This window comes from Macaca nemestrina, chromosome 16 (genome assembly GCF_043159975.1).
Source record: "Macaca nemestrina isolate mMacNem1 chromosome 16, mMacNem.hap1, whole genome shotgun sequence".
Taxonomy (NCBI): domain Eukaryota; kingdom Metazoa; phylum Chordata; class Mammalia; order Primates; family Cercopithecidae; genus Macaca; species Macaca nemestrina.
Window position 1 is genome coordinate 85067077 of NC_092140.1, and position 20761 is coordinate 85087837.

General features: G+C 34.2%; 1 protein-coding gene across 2 annotated transcripts in view; it reads left to right on the forward strand.

Moving 5' to 3' along the window:
* The window catches only part of LOC105491729 (von Willebrand factor A domain containing 8), a 436474-nt gene that overhangs the window by 208026 nt on the left and 207687 nt on the right, over nt 1-20761 (forward strand). For both annotated transcript variants that reach the window (XM_071081437.1, XM_011758388.2), the window contains 3 exons: nt 10083-10189; nt 13774-13880; nt 19222-19293. In XM_071081437.1, coding sequence (XP_070937538.1) covers nt 10083-10189; nt 13774-13880; nt 19222-19293 — 286 coding nt within the window. The remainder of the gene's footprint in view (nt 1-10082; nt 10190-13773; nt 13881-19221; nt 19294-20761) is intronic.

The window sequence follows — 20761 nt, forward strand, 5'->3', positions numbered from 1 at the left end:
AGCACACGTGAGACATTTGTACCATGTATCAAAAACTGACCATAAACTAGATAAAAATCAGTTTTGACTGGGCGTGGTGGCTTACACCTGTAATCCTAGCACTTTGGGAGATCAAGGTGGGTGGATCATGAGGTCAGGAGTTCAAGACCAACCTGGCCAAGATGGTGAAACCCTGTGTCTACTAAAAATACAAAAAATAAAAAATAAAAATAAAAAAAATAAATTGACTGGATGTGGTGGCATGTGCCTGTAATCCCAGCTACTTGGGAGGCTGATGCAGAAGAATCACTTGAACCCAGGTGGCAGAGATTGCAGTGAGCCAAGATCACGCCACTGTACTCCAGCCTGGGTGACAGAGCAAGACTGTCTCAATAAATAAATAAATAAATAAATAAATAAATAAATAAATAAAATTGGTTTTTCAGTAAATAGCAAAAAATATTTATTGTGGACCAAAAAGCAACAGAATTCATAACAATAACAAAAAACATACTTAAAAGCCCATTTAGTTGGAAAATTAAAATCAGGCATCAAAAGAAGAAATTAGAATGAAAATTATGAAATATTTACAACTCTATGACCAAAACTGAATTTCATTACTTGAATGATACACGTAAGGTAACTTTGTTTTTTAAGTTTTAAACTCACATACTTGAAAATAATAGAGAAAGAAAATTTGTGAGCCAGGCATTCAACTTAAGTTGGTAAAAAGTTACAGACTAAACCCAAAGAAAGCAGATGGAATGGAATAATGAAGTTAAGGGCATAAATTAATGAACTAAAAAACAAAATAATCCTAGAAAAGATTAGTCCAACCAAAAGTTGGTTCTTTGAAAATATTAATAGATAAAGCCTTGGTAAATTTAATTAATGTAAAAGAGAGGAAGAACAAATAAGTTAATTTAGTAATTTTGGAAAGGAGAAAGCATAACTGAAGATGAAGTCAATATTTATAAAAACCATACTAAAAAAAAACAATTTTCTGGAATCATGTGTATTACCTAAATTGGTCAAGAATGTGTAGAAAATTCAAATCGACCCATCACCATTAAAGAAATAAAGTTGGTAGTTAAAAAATTTCCTTTAAAAAAGACTATTCCTGAGTGGTTTTATTGTCAAATTTTACTACATTGTCAAGGAATTTAGAATCCCTGCCTTAAATAAACTTCCAGAAAATAGAGAAATGGTGAAAACATAGAAATTCACTTTGAGTCTAGTGTAACCTAGACACCTAAAGCAGATAAGAATAACTTATGAAAGGAAAATTATAAATCATTGAATTGTAAATGCTCATGGAATGGATGCAAAAATTCTAAGTAAAATATTAACAAATCATGAGCAATTATGAGTAATTTAAGTAAAATATTAACAAATCATGAGCAATTATGAGTAATTTCAAATTATGAATAATTTTATAGTAATCATACCTTTTACTATCAAGGTAACATTAAGATCCTAGAATGAATCATTTTTAGATGCGTTTTATTTATTTTTTTCTTTATTTTTCTTTCCATCAACTTTTAAGTTCTGGGGTACATGTGCAGGAGGTACAGGTTTGTTACATAGGAGTGCCATGGTTTGCTGCACAGATCAACCCAGTGCCTAGGTATTAAGCCCAGGATCCATTAGCTATCCTTCTTGATGCTCTCCCTCCCCTCATCCCCTTCAACAGGCTCCAGTGTGTATTATTCCCCGTTATGTGTCCATGTGTTCCCATCATTCAGCTCCCACTTATAAGTGAGAACATGTGGTGTTTGGATTTCTGTTCCTGTGTTATTTTGCAGAGGGTAACGGCTTCCAGTTCCATCCATGTCCCTGCAAAGGACATTATCTCATTCCTTTATAGCTACATAGTATTCTATGGTGTATATGTACCACATTTTCTTTGTCCAGTTTATCACTAATGGGCATTTGGGTTGATTCCATGTCTTTGCTCTTGTGAATAGTGCTGCAACAAACATAAGCATGCATGTATCTTTATAACAGAATGATTTATATTCCTTTGGGCATATACCCAATAATGGGATTGCTGGGTAAAATAGTATTTCTGCCTCTAGATCTTTGAGGAATCATCACATTGTCTTCCACAATGGTTGAACTAATTTACACTCCACCCAACAGAGTAAAAGCATTCCTATTTCTCCACAGCCTAGCCAACATATGTTGTTTATTGACTTCTTACTAATTGCTATTTTTCTGGCGTGAGATGGTACCTAATTGTGGTTTTGATTTGCATTTCTCTAATGATCAGTGATGTTGAGCTTTTTTTTCATGTTCGTTGGCTGCATAAATGTCTTCTTTTGAAAAGTGCCTGTTCATGTTCTTTGCTCATTTTTTAATGGGGTGGTTTTTTTTCTTGTATATTTGTTTAAGTTACTTGTGGATTCTGGATATTAGACTTTTGTCAGATGGATAGATTGCAAAATTCCCATTCTGGATGTTATTTGTTCATTCTGATGATAGTTTCTTTTGCTGTGCAGAAGCTCTTTAGTTTAATTAGATCTCTTTTGTTAATTTTTTTATTTTGATGCAATTGCTTTTGGGTTTTCCTCATTAAGTCTTTGCCTGTGCGTATGTCCTGAGTGGTATTGTCTAGATTTTCTTCCAGGGTTTCTATGGTTTGAGGTTTTACATTTAAGTTCTTAACCCATCTTGAGTTAATTTTTGTGTAAGGTATAAGGATGGGATCCACAGCCAATATCATACTGAATGGGCAAAATCTGGAAGCATTCCCCGTGAAAACTGGCACAAGACAAGGATGCCCTCTTTCACCATTTTTATTCAGCATAGTATTGGAAATTCTGGCCAGGGCAATCAGGCAAGAGAAAGAAATAAAGCATGTCCAAATAGGAAGAAAGGAAGTCAAATTAGCTTTGTTTACAGATGACATGATCCTATTTCTAGAAAATCCCATTGTCTCAGCCCAAAAGTTTCTTAAGCTGATAAGCAACTTCAGCAAAGTCTCAGGATACAAAGTCAATGTGTAAAAATCACTAGCATTTCTATACACCAACAACAGGCATGCAGCGAACCAAATCATGAATGAACTGTCATTCACAATTGCTACAAAGAGAATAAAACACCCAGGAATACAGCTAACAAGGGAACTGAGGGACCTCTATAAGGAGATCTACAAACCACTGCTCATGGAAATTAGAGGGGAAACAAGCAAATAGAAAAACATTCCATGCTCATGGATAGGAAGAATCAATATCATGAAAATGGCCATACTTCCCAAAGTAATTTATAGATTCAATGCTATTCCTATTAAACTACCATTGACTTTCTTCACAGAATTAGGAAAAACTATCCAAAAAAGAGCCTGTATAGCCAAGAGAATCTTAAGGAAAAAACAACAACAACAACAACAAAAAACCACAAAGCTGGAGACAACACACTACCTGACTTCAAACTATATTACAAGATGACAGTAACCAAAACAACATGGTGCTAGTACAAGAACAGACACGTAGACCAATGGAACAGAATAGAGAACTCAGAAATTCTAAGACCACACATCTACAGCCACCTGATCTTTGACAAACCTGACAAAAACAATCAATGGGGAAAAGATTCCCTATTTAATAAATGGTACTGGGAGAACTGGCTAGCTACATACAGCAAATATTCTTTTCAATTTATTTTTAATTTTAATTTTAATTTTTATTTTTTGTTGAGACAGAGTCTTGCTCTATCTCCAGGCTGGAGTGCAGTGGTACGATTGGCTCACTGCTACCTCCGCCTCCCGGGTTCAAGCAATTCTCCTGCGTCAGCCTCCTGAGTAGCTGGGACTACAGGCGTGCACCACCATGCCCAGCTAATTTTTGTATTTTCAGTAGAGGTAGGGTTTCACCATGATGGCCAGGATGTTCTCGATCTCTTGACCTCATGATCCGTCCGCCTCGACCTCCCGAAGTGCTGGGATTACAGGCGTGAGCCACTGTGTCTGACCTAAATTTGTATTTTTAATTGACAATTTTACTAAAGGCAAAAGGATTTCAACCTGTGAATCTTAGGGAGAACACATTCAATCAATCAGAAAAAGGTAATGTTATTTCTGATATTTCCTCTTTTCACTTCAGTCTGTTAAAACTTATCTTTCTTATTTATCTCAAATATAGGTATATTATATTTAAAGATTCATGAGCAATTTGGAATTACCTCAAGAATGTCAAGGTTTGATATTCTATTTTTTAATTCACCATCTTATTAGTTGAGGAAAAAATATTCTAATAAATGGAGAAAAAGTGTTTGGTACAACTCAATAGCCAGCCAAGGCAAAAACAAATATAACTTAGTAAATCAGAAATATTCTTAGTAAACTATGAGCAGAAAGGAAATTCTGGAATCTGATAAAGAATATCTACCAGAAATTTACAGTCAATATTCTTAAGGCAAAATGCTTGTCACATTTTCTTTAGAGTTAGGAACAAAACAAGAACAGTCTTTCAGCACTTTTAGCAAGTACATTTGCCCTAGGTTATATGATTAGCTACGTTAAAAATACAAGAGAAAATACAAATAAATTATTTAGAACAAATAGAGTTCAGTGAGGGTACTTATACTCCCAAATCAATGACATTCCTATACCCCAGTAACAATCAATGAGGAAATACAATTTTTAAAAAATTCCATTCAAAATAATAGTAGAAAGTTTTGCACACCTAAGAATCATCTAATAAATGACATGTAATGCTTTAATGGAGAAAAATATACATCTTTATTCAAAGTTATAAAAGAAGACAAATACATGGAAGATTTAGAATTGTAAAACTGTTTCCCCCCAAGTTGATATGTAGATATAATTAGTCAAAATCCCACAAGATTATAGTGAATTTGACAAGCGGATCTCAAAATTGTCGTGGAAGTATAATAGGCTACTTATAGCCAAGAAATTTTGAATAAGATTAATGAGGGTATACTTAACCTATTAGATATCAGTATAAATTCTAATCTGTGTACATTATAATAGTATGATGTTGGTACAGGGAAGAACAAATAGACTATTAAAATAGATACAGAGCACAGAAACAAACCCACATATTTGTGAGAACTCAGTATATAAGATGTAGCATTGCAAATCAATGTTGAAATGGATGGGCTTGTCAATACATGGTTATAAATAAAGATTTTCCACTTTATCCCACACAAAAAGGTAAAATCCATGACACTATAAAGTACTTTATAAGTTACAAGCCACAAACTAGGAAAGATGTTTTGCGTGATTTTTAATTAAGAAAGGAGTGGCATTCAGGGACTACAAATTAACAAGGAAAAAGAATTAACTCCAAATGGGCAAAGGATGAATAGATATTTATGCAAAGGTTAAATAATTCAAATGACCAATAAATATTAGAAAAGATGCTCAGCCTCAATAATCAGTGAAATGAAATTTAAAATAATAATCAGCTATCATTTTATACTTTAAATTTTTTACTTGTAGTAACATTTTTTGTGAATGGAGAGGAATGTAATTTCGTCACTGCTATTGGGATGGAAGTTTCATCACTTTTTTTTGCCTAAATATATTATTACTCTATAATTTGACAATTCCACTTATCGATATGTGCTTTAAAGATAGACTTACATGTGTATATAAGGAGGTATATTCAAGAATGTTCACTGTATCATTGTAATAATGAAGAATTGGAAACAACCCATCTGTCCATCAGTAGGAAATGAATATATAAATGGATATATTTGTATGGTAAAATAATTTACAATAGTTAAAATGAAGTAAATTGCATATATTTACAGTTACATACCATAACACTGTAATATTGAGTAAAAAAAAGTTTCAAAAGAAGATTCAGTGTATGATGTGATTTGTGATTTGTAAAAAATGTTAAATGTGATAAACAGTACAATATATTTTTTATTCATACATACTTACATAGCAAAATATAAAAATATGGACAACAAATACACACCAGTTTCAAGGTTAGAAACTGGTTAGAAACATCTAGAGATGGAGAGAGAGGAATAGAATGCTTAATAGTCTTTGTAATTTTCTATAATACTCTCTTTAATTTTCTGACACACTGAAATATTTCATAATTTAAAAAACTGAAAAAAATTGGTTACTTTTCATTCTCATGCATATTCACTGTATCCAATAGTTGACTACTTTTTCCAATGTTATCAGCTGACCACAAAAAACTCTATTATGTAACCACTCCGTGACCCTTTCAACTAGAAATGAATAGAAAACAGCTATTTTGTTTATGCATCATCTGTTGAGTTTAGCAAGGCTGCAGACTCAAAAGCCTTCTTACTAACTTTCTCTTTAGAATAGCACAGTGGCAGGAAGGAACTCAAAATTATTGATTCATAAAATATTTTATTGTTTTTTTTTAAAAAACTCATTTTATATTGAATCAGTGAAAAGGAATTGACGTAAATGACGAGTTGATGGGTGCTGACGAGTTGATGGGTGCAGCACGCCAACATAGCACAAGTATACATATGTAACAAACCTGCACGTTATCCACATGTACCCTAGAACTTAAAGTATAATTAAAAATAAAATAAAACAAAATAAAATACACTTCTATTATTTAAAAAAAAAAAGAAGGAATTGAATTTTGTGGAAAATTTTGAAACAAAGATTGATATAACTTATTTTCACAAAGTAGTTTATGAAGCAGACAAAAATCAAAAGAAATTATCTAACCTAAATTTATTAAACATTGAATTTATAAATATTAGCTGGACTTTTTTTTGTTAATGTAATTTTTAAAATATCATTCATATATTTATGCCAATGGAATTGAGATTGCAGCAATTTTTATCTGATGAATTCCCTAAGTACCTCATGCTCATACCCTACAACGTGAACATCAGTTCAGAGCTTGATGCATAATTCATTTTCTAGATATTTGAAAACCTAAGGATCTAAAGGGAAGAATTTAGAAGATTAGGAAATTCTCAACTAATTTGCATTCCAAAAATACTTTTATTGTAGAAAAATTGATTAGAGGTCTCTGTAGTAAGAGTTCTACTTGATTCAAGTGTTTGGTATTTCATTAATTTATTTACTTCGGAAAATTTTGAGGTGATCCTCAAAATTCAATTCTCTGTTGATCCTTTAGCACAGAAGTTTTAGACCGAGTTATAAGAATTTAATCAGAAACGAAGATTAACTGTTTCTGATATTGAAGTAATAAGGAAATTATCCTTTGTCAAAAACTCAATTTGCGTGCAGTTGTCAGAAATTCCCTTTGGATATGAAATGATTTGGGATCAACACCTATGGGTAAATAAATAAATAAGCAAAGTGAATAACATCTGTATAAAATTTTCACTGTTTAAGCTGTTAGTAATTAATTTTAAAAATCACAAGTCTAATCGAACTAATCATACACAGTGTTAAAATTAGAATCATAAATGTTGATGTGAATTTTTTGTTGTCTGGAAGAATGGTTTTGCTTGCAGGAAAGACTATTTGGGGATTTATTTTTGGTTTTAGAAACTGGCATTCAGTTTTATAGTGCTATAATTTTAAAAATTGAGACCTTCTTTAGGCTTTTCTGTTCATTCAATTAACTCTATAAGTCTAGCAGATACTAACAATCACTTTGAAAAACCTTTGAAAAATGTCCATTTCCATTTATAAAACTCAGCTAAATAAAATATCTTCAAACATTTGAAATGGTTAATAAATTTTATATATTCTGTTTCCTTTTAAATACTTTGGATGTCTCAATTAACAAAACCTTCCTAATTAATGCACAAATATAACCAATTAAATTTATAAATAGGCTGTACCATAAATTATCTTAAATATTCCAATACTATTTGGAAATTTAAGATTTAAAATCACAGGTACAAATTATTCAATTATATTCTGAATAGAAGTCAAAGACTGCCTAGTATCCACAGAGCCCCTCAGTCTTTTTCTTTTACTCTTATAAGTAATACCCCTCCTTCCTAGCGCTGGTGATTTGAATATACCCCGATCCTTACCAGACTTCTCTGCTACCATCCTGAGAAGTCCTATCTTATTCCTTAATCTAAAGATCCTATCCCACTCCTGTGACAAAGACAGTTATTTGAGTTAGCTTAGCATAACTACTATACTTCTCTTTCTGACTTTCCCAGAGTGTAGCTGAATCTTTCTTCAGTTTTTCTTATGACCAAGACCTAATGAGACTAGAGCCTTTCCAATAATTTGTTGGTAAAATGAATAAATATGATAAATATAATAATTAGTTTTAAAAGACACCAGGCTGTTCATAATAGTGATAAGTACACTTGGAAAATTTGCAACAGGATATGCGCTTGCTTTGGTTTTGGGAAGCTAGGATAGTAAAGATTAATATTTCATTCATTCATTTATTTGCTTATTTTACCAAGGCCAAGGGAGGAGAGGGAAAAAACAAGTAGAAAATATCAGTGAGCAATGGGAAAGGAAACAGTTAACAAATCCCTTAAAATCTCGGAAAAAAATTAGGATTGGCCTCACACCACCTGATATGTTCCATTCTCCTCATTTGTTGGATGGGCCAATATCTTAGAATGTTCTAGATGTAAATATATTTCAACTTCTTTGGTACCTTGATTTTTAATGCTGTCTGGGTGCTAGATTGAGAATAATGGTGAAGTGTGTTCAATCTCAGCAGGAAAGAATGCCCTATTAGCAAGCAATGCCTGCCAATACTGATGAAGGGAAGGCACCCTTGCGATATTTGCTATCCTCTGCAGGGTTTGGAGTGTAATGTAGAAATGTTTCCACACAGGGCCAGCATTAAGATGTGTTTATAGGCAGACTGTATACACGTTGGGGATGCCTGGGAGTAGCAAACAAGTCTAAGCCTGAAAATAGTCAATGCCAGTCAGGGTGTTCTGATAGGAAGTAAAGGGGATGCAGCTGCAGGGCCTAATGTTACCAAGCCAGCCTCTAGTTTGTGAGATAGTGGTAAGAGAAGGTTAAGCAGGGTGCCAAGACAAGGGCTCAGGAAACAGGACAAAAGCCCAGCTATTGGACTGGGAGATAAGGTGAGGGCTTGGTTTTTGAACGAGGCAATGATCTAAGAACTATGATGAAAGTTCAGAGACGAGCAGCAAAATCTGACTTGATGCTGAACTGAGGAGTTACTAGCATAGAGCTATGTAATTTCCTCTATCATAGCCTGGCCCAAAATGAGGCAGGAGGTAAGAGATAATGTCAGATATGTAGACTGGGATTTTATAGGGACAGGATACCTGACAGTTCTTTACATTCTTCTCTATTTGCTGCCTCACGCTCTCCAGCCTTTCCACTATTAGAGATTATACTCAAGACTGTAGGAACCACCACCAAAGATTTAGAGCTGTGAAAAACCCAAATTGTTTAAAAGTGGTATGTTCTTAGTATGTTTATTTGGAATATTGTATCACATAGAGGTTAATTTAAAGTGGTGTAGTTAAACCATGAATACCATGGATTAAAAATCATATCCGTTGGCTCACTTGGGACCATAAATTCTAGCTATAACTTTATTTGTGTGGGTGGGAAACTGTTTCATGCTTCAAGCACATGATGCTCATAATCTGTTTGAAGAGTAACTGTCACTCACTAGATTGTTGTTTTGACAACATATATGTAGAATAGATAAGCAGATACATTTTTTAATAGAAGGAAGAACCAAGCTAGATAATCTTAAATTCATTCAGAAATTTATGTTAGAAAGTAAAGAAAATCTCATTAATCCATCTCCACTGGTTTCAATTTATGATTGCCAACCTAGAACAGCCAAGTGTTGTTGTTTAATCTACCTAAGAAAATTTGATAAGCCAGTGTACTAATTCTACTTAAGAAAGCATATTATTTAAAATTTTATTTTGCAAAGTGTTGTACATAAATCAGTACTACTAATTACAAATAAGTTTTACTTATTAAAGGAGATTCCACAAACATATAATTCACACATACTTAAAGTTTATATTTGTTCTAAAATTTTGTTTGATTAAGATTTTACAGATCCAGACTGATCTTCCTTAATTGGTTGTAATTAGTATGGTGTGTGTGTGTGTATGTATTTAAGAATCGCAGAAAGCTTTGACTTTATGCATTTCCCCCTTCCTCCCTCTTCACCCTCCAGGTTTTTACCCAGTCTTGCTAGGTCAGCATTAGAAAAAAATCTGGCAGATGCTACAATAGAAATAAATACCGATGACAATTTGGAGCCAGAACTGAAGGATTACAAATGTAAGTATTTGATTTGGCTCTTTTTTTTTTTTTAAGTGAAATAATAATTAGCAAACATTTGATGCTATTTATTTTAGTTCCAGTTAAAAATGTTTTTGGTTTTCATCTACTTTGATTTATATATTAGTCTGAAGAAATCAATCTGATTTTTTTTAAGTTTGAAAAACACAAGTAAAATCTTAGAATATTTACTTCATTTCAGTACATACTAGATACAATTCCCCTGACCCTTAAGACTCACAGTTGATGCCAACTGATATTCTGAGAATTCCTGCTGTAAATCAACATGTGTAATTTTGACAAATGTACTTTTTCCAAATGTATTTCACCAGTGAATCTAGAATGCTGTTTTCTTTGCACATTTACATTTTGAGGGTCAGCGATGTCCAATATGTTGGAGAAACTTTCCTAGGTTGATACAAACTAAAATAATAATCAGAATATGCATGTCATCTTATTCCTTCCATTTCCACCTGTATTGTCTTTTATGGTACTTTTTCTTCTGGATAGCCATAAATATAATTTTGAGTTCTGGGGAGATTTAGTTCTTCATTTAAAAGCTTTCTATTCTTCAATTAGAACATAGTGGAAGATTTTCAATTTTTTAAAAATGTAAATACCTATTTTATTGAAGCAGCCAATGTGTGACCACTCTTTAAAAGGGACTATTGTGGTTTTCTTTGTAGCAGATGCTTTTAATCATTGGGGCTGCACTGAGACAAGAATTTGGTATTGAGAAAATAAGATGACTTTTTTAGAGTCAAATTATAAACTCAGCATACTGAGGGATCTGAATACAGATATGCAGAGTCAACTCAAAGAAAAGGAATAATATTGTATTCTCAATATTATTTGAGTGAGTCTATTAAATATCCAAAGAACGACTGTCATTCAGACTGCCGATTGTTTGGTCTTGGTTACTGGCTAGTGTTAGCAGTGCCCATCTAAGCCTCGTGTAGGGGATAAGGAGCCTAAGTGAAGAGACTTCTTACTTGTCTGGTTCCATTCATCTTTAAGGCCATCTCTCTTGTGAAGAATTCATTTAATTAACTCTCCACGTTCACACAACAACCTTCTGATGAGGAATTGGCTTTCCGCGCAGGTTCCCTCCAATTAATATGCTGGTTATGGCAACCAGTATATCACAGTCCATGTGAAAGTTACAATTGTCATATAATATTTTGCAATTCTGATTTTACATCAGAATATACCTATAGAGAAACCAGAATATGTATCTTTAATATTCTCCTGAAAGTTAGATTTGCCCTCAGTTGTGATGACAAAATCAGTCAGCCTTCTAGGCTGAGAACCTTGACAAATTTACCAAAATAATGCCATTCTGTGGGTTTCTTAGAAGATAGCTAGCCAACTTTCTCCCACAGAAGTGCTAACATCACCATTCTCTGACTGCATTTCCCTTTTTGAGGTTGATGTTTTAACAATAAACATTGGTTGAGTGAATAAACTTGTCCTTAAGCCATAAATCTACTGAGTGGATATATTCCATAAACTAAACCATAGATAGCATCAGATGCTGTTTGAATCTGAAATTATGTGTGCCATCTCAACATGCAACTAGATAGTAGATTCACTGCCATATCCCTGCTCTTTCTTTCCCTTTACAGTTTTATACTGGGTCTATTTCAGAGACCTAATGGTAGTAAATAAATAGTAAACTCTCAGTGTTACAACTCATGGCTTTCCTTCCCTGTAGAACTTGTAAATAAAAGGAAAATGGCAAGGATCTATTGAAGGGCAAAGTTACTGTTAAGATCTACTGTGCTGTGTCAAATGTGTAGCACTCCGCAGTGATTAAACAGGGTGACGATTATTTTTAGCTCAGACTTGTTCACAGTACTCCATAGAAGCAAACATTGCTTTTCTCCATTGTTTTTCAAAACGCTTAGCACAAAAGTCACATTCTAGTAGAGAAACAAACTGTAATTTTCTTATTTGAAGTAGAAAAAAAAAAAGATGGGTGAATTGTTTAAGGCATTGTGTATTTGCTTGCTAAAGTATTTCCACAGGTTGGAGTAAAATATTAAATATATCCCATGTGGTAGAAAGAATGTCAGACTAGACTGAATTCTGTTTTAAGCTCTACTCATATTAGCTGGGTGATTTTGAGAAAATTACGTAGTGTATGTTTTTAGTATTCTCATTATTCTTTCCTCTTTGAATTACATGAAATCATATGAGAAAAAAAATGAGGTGAAGCTTTAGCTAGGGATCTGGCACATAGAAGGTCCTTAATAAATGATAGCTTCTATCATTGTAATAATTAGTATTACTAAAATACCTGCTACTATTAATGTTATTAATATTATTATTGAACTTGAAACATGTCAGTGAACATGTCATGCGTATCTGGTTACTGTAGGGAATACATGGCAGATATGTTCCCTGACTTTAAGAGCTTTATTACTTAGTTTTCTGGCTTCCAGGAACTCATAATCTATTCTAGGTCAACCTATTTAAAGCAAATAAGGAATAATATATAATTATTACAAAATAATTACATAAGACAGCGGTTCCCAATCTAGCTGGGTATGAAGATCACCTGGGTGATTATTTGAAAGTATAGGCCTCCTGCACCAACCTTGCAAATAGTAATTTTAAAATATTCATTTTGTTATGTTTATCTGTAGTGTGTATATACATATATATATCACAATTTAAGTGATTTATCCAATAAATTTATCCAAAGTGATTTATAAATAGCTGAGACTAGAGGCATGCGTCACCATGCCCTGCTATTTTTTGTATACACACACACACACACACACACACACACACATATATATGTATATATGTATAAAGAAAGAGACGGACCAGGTTGCACTGTTATCCAGGCTGGAATACAGTGGTGCAATCATGGCTCACTGTAGCCTTAACCTCGTGGGCTCAAGCAATCCTCCTGCCTCAGCCTCCTGAGTAGCTGGGACTACAGACATGTGCCATCAGGCCTGGCTAATTTTTAAAATTTTTTGTAGAGATAGGGTCTCTCTGTGTTGCCCAGGCTGGTCTTGAACCCCTAGACTCAAGTGATCCTTCTGCCTTGGCCTCCTAAAGTGCTGATGACAGGCATGTGCCACTGCACTTGGCTGAAAATAGTAATTTAAGAGTTCTGTGGTAGGTTAGTTCATCTGTATTTTTTACTAGAGCTATAGGAGATTATCTTAAGGGGTTTCTGAATTGGTACACACTAAAAAATAATATTCAAGGTACTTTGGAGCTTTTGAATTTAGGTGTATTTAACTTATGTATGTGTTATAGTCTCTGACCAAACAAGCTTATGAAGGTGACTTGACTGTATTCTGGTTTTGTTTTGTTTTTTTTTTAGTTTCTCACAATTATATATATACTGTTTTCTATCTACATTGTTTTAGAGAAAATTTGTTACCTTTTGGAGCATTTTGTATCTAGAGCTGTGGTGTTTTATTACTACTCTCAAGTTTATTTCTTTAGATGTTAAATTAAAATCCACAGATATTGCTGAAGCTGTATTGTGTTCTATGTTGGGTGGCTTGGCATCTCTGAGGACAGTGCTATGAATAATTATCTGTCCTGTGTGAAATGTTTAGGTGAAGTAACATCTGGAACTCTGAGGATTGGTGCTGTTAGTGCTCCGATCTATAATGCGCACGAGAAAATGAAAGTGCCTGATGTTCTTTTCTATGACAACATTCAGGTAAGAGTATTGCTTTGTGTTCTTGGATAAATCACTTAAATTATGGTAGTAAACTCCAATTCAAGTGAAATTGACATGTAATTATTTTTGTGATTTCCTAAATTTAATTTAGATGATGCAGAATGAAGTGTTGAACATTTTGTGTGTGTGTGTGTGTGTGTGTGTGTGTGTGTGTGAGATGGAGTCTCACTCTGTCACCTAGGCTGGAGTGCAGTAGCACAATCTCGGCTCCATCTCCCAGGTTCAAGCGATTCTTGTGCCTCAGCCTCCCGAGTAGCTGAGATTAGAGGCGTGCACCACCATGCCCTGCTAATTTTTGTATATTTAGTAGAGACAGGGTTTCACCATATTGGCCAGGCTGGCCTCAAACTCCTGATCTCGTGATCCGCCTGCCTCGGTCTCCCAAAGTGCTAGTATTACAGGCATAAGCCACCACACCTGGCCGAACATCTTTTTTTTTTTTTTTTTTTAAGACATAAGACAGAAAACAGAAAATTTTTTCCAAAGATACTTAAAAATTGGAGGAATTGTTGCTATCATTAGGGTAATATAGTGTATATATATATATTTACACACACACATACTTATATATGTAATTTTATATACAATTTTTAAATTAAAATAAACATTTTAAAATTAACCACAAAACAGAGCTATCATCCTCTCTTTTACTTGCTTGTTAAAAGATTTCAGTAGTTCAGAGGGATATGTCTGATGCATCCTTTTTCTCATACTCTTCTTTTTCCTGCAAGTTCCTGGTATTTTTCTTTTATTTCCTTTTCTTTTTTAAAGGAGAACGGTAGAGGCTCTCCTTGTAAACTAGCCAATAGTTATGGACCTTCCACTAAGACGTAGAAGTTTGTATCTAGAAAACTTTATTGTAGATGTTTACTTTAATAAGAATTCTTTTTAGAGAAAATTACCTATAATATAAAAATTTTTTCTTTTCCAACTTTTCTGTCAAGTGGCTATGTATTTTATAGTAAAACACCTACTTAAAATTTTCTATAATACATTTTAAGTTATATTAACTTTATAGGTATCTAGACATATTATTCTTAATAAAAATCTTGGTTAAAAATTCTGAAATCTGTCAAAACTATAATAATTTTGTATGGCATAGAAAAGAGCATAACCTTGATTTGATTTTTATCCATTCTATAGCCAATTAACTGTTTTATTTTTTTTCTGGAGCATTAATGCTCTTGCACAATCAGTAGACAAATGAACAGAAAATAAAGTTATTTATAAGATACAAAAGTAGAAAAAAATCTTGCCTGTCAAAGACAAAAACATGATTATGAGGAAAACATACTATTTCCAAGCACTTATAGTATTACACTCTATTCATATAGTGGAAAGGAACAAAGAGACAACCAGGAAACTGTTATAAATGACAATTTGAAGAACTCCTTGGTGGCAAAGATTGAAAAGACTTCACAGGATGTAAGAATGTAGGAAATTCAGTAGCAGCAAAGACCATTGTGCCCTTGAACACAATGTCTGTTGCCATGGTGTTTGTGACATGGACATTTAGGACGCAGGGCTGCCATGAACTTTACACAGTGGCCCTGAAGGACTTTTTGTAAGCTATCTCCAAACATACCTTCTCTTCTTAAAGCATTATGAATTAGCCATTAATGAAAACTTTTTAGCTGCACCAATTCTATGGACAGTAGCTTGATTAAATTTGCTTCCATTGTGTATTTTATTACTTCCTTTTATGCTGTGCTTCATCTTTGAAGCAGTAGTTAGTGCCTCTTGTAGACTGAGGTGCTTCTGTATCATCTTGTTCTATGCCCTGTTGTCTCCTTACCACATTGTGTTGAAATGGACTTTTGAAATGTGTTTTTCCATATCACTAAGGCACAGCCCTGTTTTCTTTATTTAATATTTCCAGCAAATAGTAAAGTGCCTGGCACGTAGTAACTGCCAAGTAAATATGTGTTGAGTGGATTAATAAAATAATGAGTAAGATTTTGAATGTTCTTGATAAAGGGTATTACTTCATTAAGCCTTCCATTAAGGAATATTACACTTGCAGCAGTAAGGAGAAGTTGGAGGAAAGAGAAATTAATAGCCTCTTAATAGGCCTAAGAGTTTTAGATGGGTAGGAATTTAAAAATACCCATTATGAGTCTGGCCTTGTATTGGGATACAGAGATCAAAATGCACACACAAGTGTATGTAGCTCTAGGGCTCAAGTTGTTCTTAATCTGCAAGAAGGTACACACAGTTACTACACAGTGTGGTGGAAGTATGTGCAGTTTACTTATGGTAGCATTGATGGGGTTGATTGACCCAGATTGGAATGATCATAGAAAATTGGTCAACCAGACACAATTAGGAGAGTCTCTCAGGCAACGAGACCAGCGTTAGCAGAGACTTAGTTATATGAGAGAGTAGCTCATTTAGGGAGCTATATATAAATTGTTGTCACTGGTATGAAGCTGAGATTGCAGGTGGAAGAGTGTCAGGAGAAGAGGCTGGTGAATGAGGAAAGAGTGAGATCTTTTCAGTCCTGGTAGTTAAGGAATTAGGATTCTATTTAGAAGAATGAGGAAGTTATTGAAAGATTTAAAGCACATTTGTACTTTGGCTAACTTTGCTTTTACTCTTTATTGTTGTCTAGGAGTTAGAACCAAGGCAAAGAGAAACTAGTTAGGTGGTAATTGCAGTAGTCCAGATGAAATTTATGAAGGATCTGAAGTAAAGAGGAGACAGTGGGGACAGAGCGGAGAGGACACATTACTGGGCTGTTTAGGAGATCAAGTCAGTGGAACTTTGTGTTAGATGAAAGGCAGAGATTCTTTCTCAGGGAGCACAATGTCTGGTGAAAAAGTAAACAGAAGAGTAAGCAGAACATTATTCTAAATCATGCCCATGGTCGGAAACACAGTATAGAAGGAGAGTGGTAGGAGATGAGGAGACTAGACCACGAATGTAAGGAATGACCTTTGTTCCTGAAGTATTAGGAGTCATTTAAGGAATTTTGAGAAATGAGTTGACAAATTTTGAACAAAGAAGTGTCAGGACTGTGAGAACACATTGGCTTAAGGAGAGACTGAAGTTAGAGAAGCTAATTAGCTGATATGAATCTAGGCCAGAGATGATAAAAACCTTAAAACTGTGGGGATGGAAAAGAAAGGGTAGATGCAGTTGATTTTTGGTGGCTTAACAACTCAGGTGCTGTTTAGTTGGATCTTGATATGAAAGGAATGAGGAGGGCAGAGTGCTGATGATAGAAGTTTGGTCAGCTGGTAGAAAATGATGCCATTAACTGGAGAAAAAGATGCAGGGTAAAGAATGAAGTTCAGGAGAAAGTAATAAGTTAGTTTTAGATGTGTTGAATTTAGGTGCCAGGGCAATAACAAAGTGGTTTGATCATTCAGAAATAGAGGGCTGTAGTTAAGGAGGAAAGTTTTGCTGTTGAAGATTGGTGTAGAGTTGGTAACTGAAGCCATGAACTAGATGAGAGGATCTAAGGAGAGCAGGGTCAGAGGTAGGTCTTTGAATGCTGACATGTGGGTATCCAACTCTGCACACAGCCCTCCCTCAACCCTCAGGTGGGTGCCTGGGTACGAGTAGTCACAACCTGCCCCATACCATGAATACAAAGGGAAGCATGTAAGAAGGTAGAAAGACGGAATTGCTACAGGAAGATCAGCTCAGAAAACTATGGGAGAACTTGTTAGGGAGGTAGGAAGGAATCAGGGGAAATGGATAACTGGGAGAGGAGACTTTTAAGAAATTGTCTGCAGTACTAAGTGGGTCAAGAGGCTAAGAGGAGAATTGTGTTGGCGGTGACTTTAGCCTTAGCTAAGGTTTGTTGATTTGAATAATCGAGTTAGATATAATGAGGGCATGAAGTGGGAGGACATGAGAATTGTAAAGAAGAACACAAATATAGTTTGGATTATTTTTTGATATTTACATTGCTTTTTTCTTTGGCTATTCAGGTACTTACTCCAACTTTTCAACGTAGATTAGCCCATTTATTACTGGAAGAACTTAGTGTTTTCTGGGATTGGCAGTGACTTTTCATCTTAGTGAAAAGGAAGAGGTCTCCATACTATATTCTCACCAGAACTCAGCTTAAAATGATGTACATCTTGGTTTGCTTAACATAGTTTCTGCTTATACTTGTTGTTTCAGCATAATTATTAATAGTGTCTCTTCTTATTCTTAAAAGCATACACCTTATATCCATTTAAAAGTGTTCAAGAATAGTTATATACTCACCTCACTTCAAGCCTTATTAAAACTCTAGCTCCATGGCGTATCTGAAAGCATTTTTGAAATTAAAAATGACCAAGATAAACATGAGGGAATACTCATTTGTTCCTGAAGGCGATAAAGCACTTTCTCAGTTTTTCTTCTAAGAAAGAAACTCTGAAAGAGAATACTATTAAATTTGACAAGTAAAAAGAAAAATTTCTGTGTGTATGTGTATATGTATGTATTATATATTATCTATATTTTATATCTATATATTATATATAATTTATATGTATATTATACTATATATAATTTATATGTATATTATACAATATATATAAAGCACCATAAACGAAATTGAAAAAACAAAGCAAGTGACATACTAGAAAAATATCTGCAGCATGTATTAGATGCAAAAGGTTAATTTGACTGTTTACAAATAGGAAACTTCAATAACTTTAGTACTTACGAAGCTGCTATTGATTTGATACAGAAAACCAAGAGAAAGTAATAGGAATATTAATTGTACTGGAGTGTAGATCTCTTCCAGCCCCAAAGAACCCGCATGACCTACTTACAGTTGTCTTATTTTTCAAGATACAAAAGAGCAATGTAATTTCCTCTGTGGCTATTGTGAACAACCTTAATCTTGTTCTTTTATTATATTGTGTCATAATGCAAATTAAAAAGTGTGGAAGGTAAATAGTATATTTTTAATTCTGAAGCTATCCATAGCTTTAAAGGTAATGGTTAAGAACAAGTCAATGTAAAATGTTCCCTAGAACTGTACAGTTATTTTAGGAAGCCTTTGTATATTTACATTAGCAAGTGTCAATTTAAATATTATATTAAATTATAAGCCAACTCTACATAGTATAATAGATAAAAAGTATTTGAGTTGAATTATTAAAAACTCTGAAATATTAGTCAGTTGCTTAGTCTTGCTCGGGTGAACTATTTATTTACTTATAAACATAGATTTAATTTTGGGTCGCATCAAATCGCTTGATTATTATTTATTATAATAGATATTTACATTCTATAAAGATATCTTTATAGTTAACTTTCTTGTTTCACCTGGATTTTACAAAACACAGTTAACCCCTAGTTCCTTTTCCTCTAGCACATGATAGTGATGGAAGACATGCTGAAAGACTTTCTTCTTGGAGAACACTTATTATTGGTTGGCAACCAGGTGAGTTATGGCTACAATCTAGGTGCCAATGAAAAAATGATAGTAACAATTTAAAAGCAGTAAGTTTCTTCTTGTTGGAATCAGTTTTTTTCCCCCCTATTAAATGACTGGTTTAATTAAAGGATGAGACTCTGCTATCTTCCAGACTTCAAAATTACCTCAAGGTTTAAATCATCCTCCTATCTCTCATCAAGTTCTGTCCATTCTGTCTTATAAGTATGTACTCTTCTTGTCCACATCTGTCACTCTAGCCCCAGTGATCTTTACCTGCCACTTGGATTACAGCAATAGTTTCCTATGATAGCTCCATCCCCACCTTATGCCCATTCTTATCTGCTGTCCATTCTGTAGTATCTGTAGTCAGATTGGTACTTGTAAAACTAAAATCTGATTGAGTCTCTGTCTTTTTGCTGAAATTGGCTCCCCATTGCTGTTAGGTATAGTCTGAGTCTTCAGTATGGTATACAGTCCTACAGGATTCACCCTCTGCCCACCCCTTCAGTCCTAAGCCATGGCCCCTTCTTTCTCTCTCTGTGTTGGTTTGAGGCACTCTGCAGTTTCTCATCTATTCAGTTACTTATCTCTGCTCTGGTCCTTGGTACATGCTCTTCCTTCTGCACGGAGAACTTCCTGTCCCCTTCCCATATACCCTGCCTTTAACTTGTGGAAGAGAGACCTTCCCTTGTCCCTGGCTGAATAGGTTTTTCCTGCTTCTACTCCCTTATATCTCCTTTTATCATACTAGTCATACCATATGACTGTCTTTGCAACTTGTCTATGTGTCCCTTGAGAGCACGGACCGTGTTTTTCTTATTTATCTCTGTCCTCAGCTCCTAGCATGTACCTTTTACATAGTAGACGCTCAATGTATGTTTATGGAGAAACGTATGAAAATTTTAGGTTTACGGGGTCCTGATAATTTTCCTCTATTGAATTTTCAGGCTCACAGTGAACAGTACTTTGGGTTTTTTAAATTGGTCTTAAATTAAGGGTAACCAGGTTTCTGAAGTTTGGTTTCTATTTTTTCTTCTTTTTTTGTACTTACAAAAATAATACATTTTCTTTATATATTTAGCTTCTCAAACTTATCATTTTAAAGTACTGATTAAAAAATAAAAATAAAAATGGGCCATTTGGGTGGTTTATTGATTTGAGAGCATAGGCTTGGAAGTTAGATGACTAGAGGCTCAACAGCAACTCTTCCACATGTGGTTGTGTGACTTTGGGCAAATTGCTTATCTTACTGAGGCTCAGTTTCCTGATGTCTACTCTGGGAATAAAAATAAGTATGGTCTCTGGGCTAATGTAAGGATGTCATGAGATAATGCGTGGGAAGTACTTCACACAGTGCTTAGTTCTGTCAGCTCAATACCTGTGTATCACTGTATAGTTTAAAAGTAATATTCTGTTGTTTCATTTTTTAAAACAAGAATTAAAAGCAGAACAATAAATTATTTATGACCCTTTA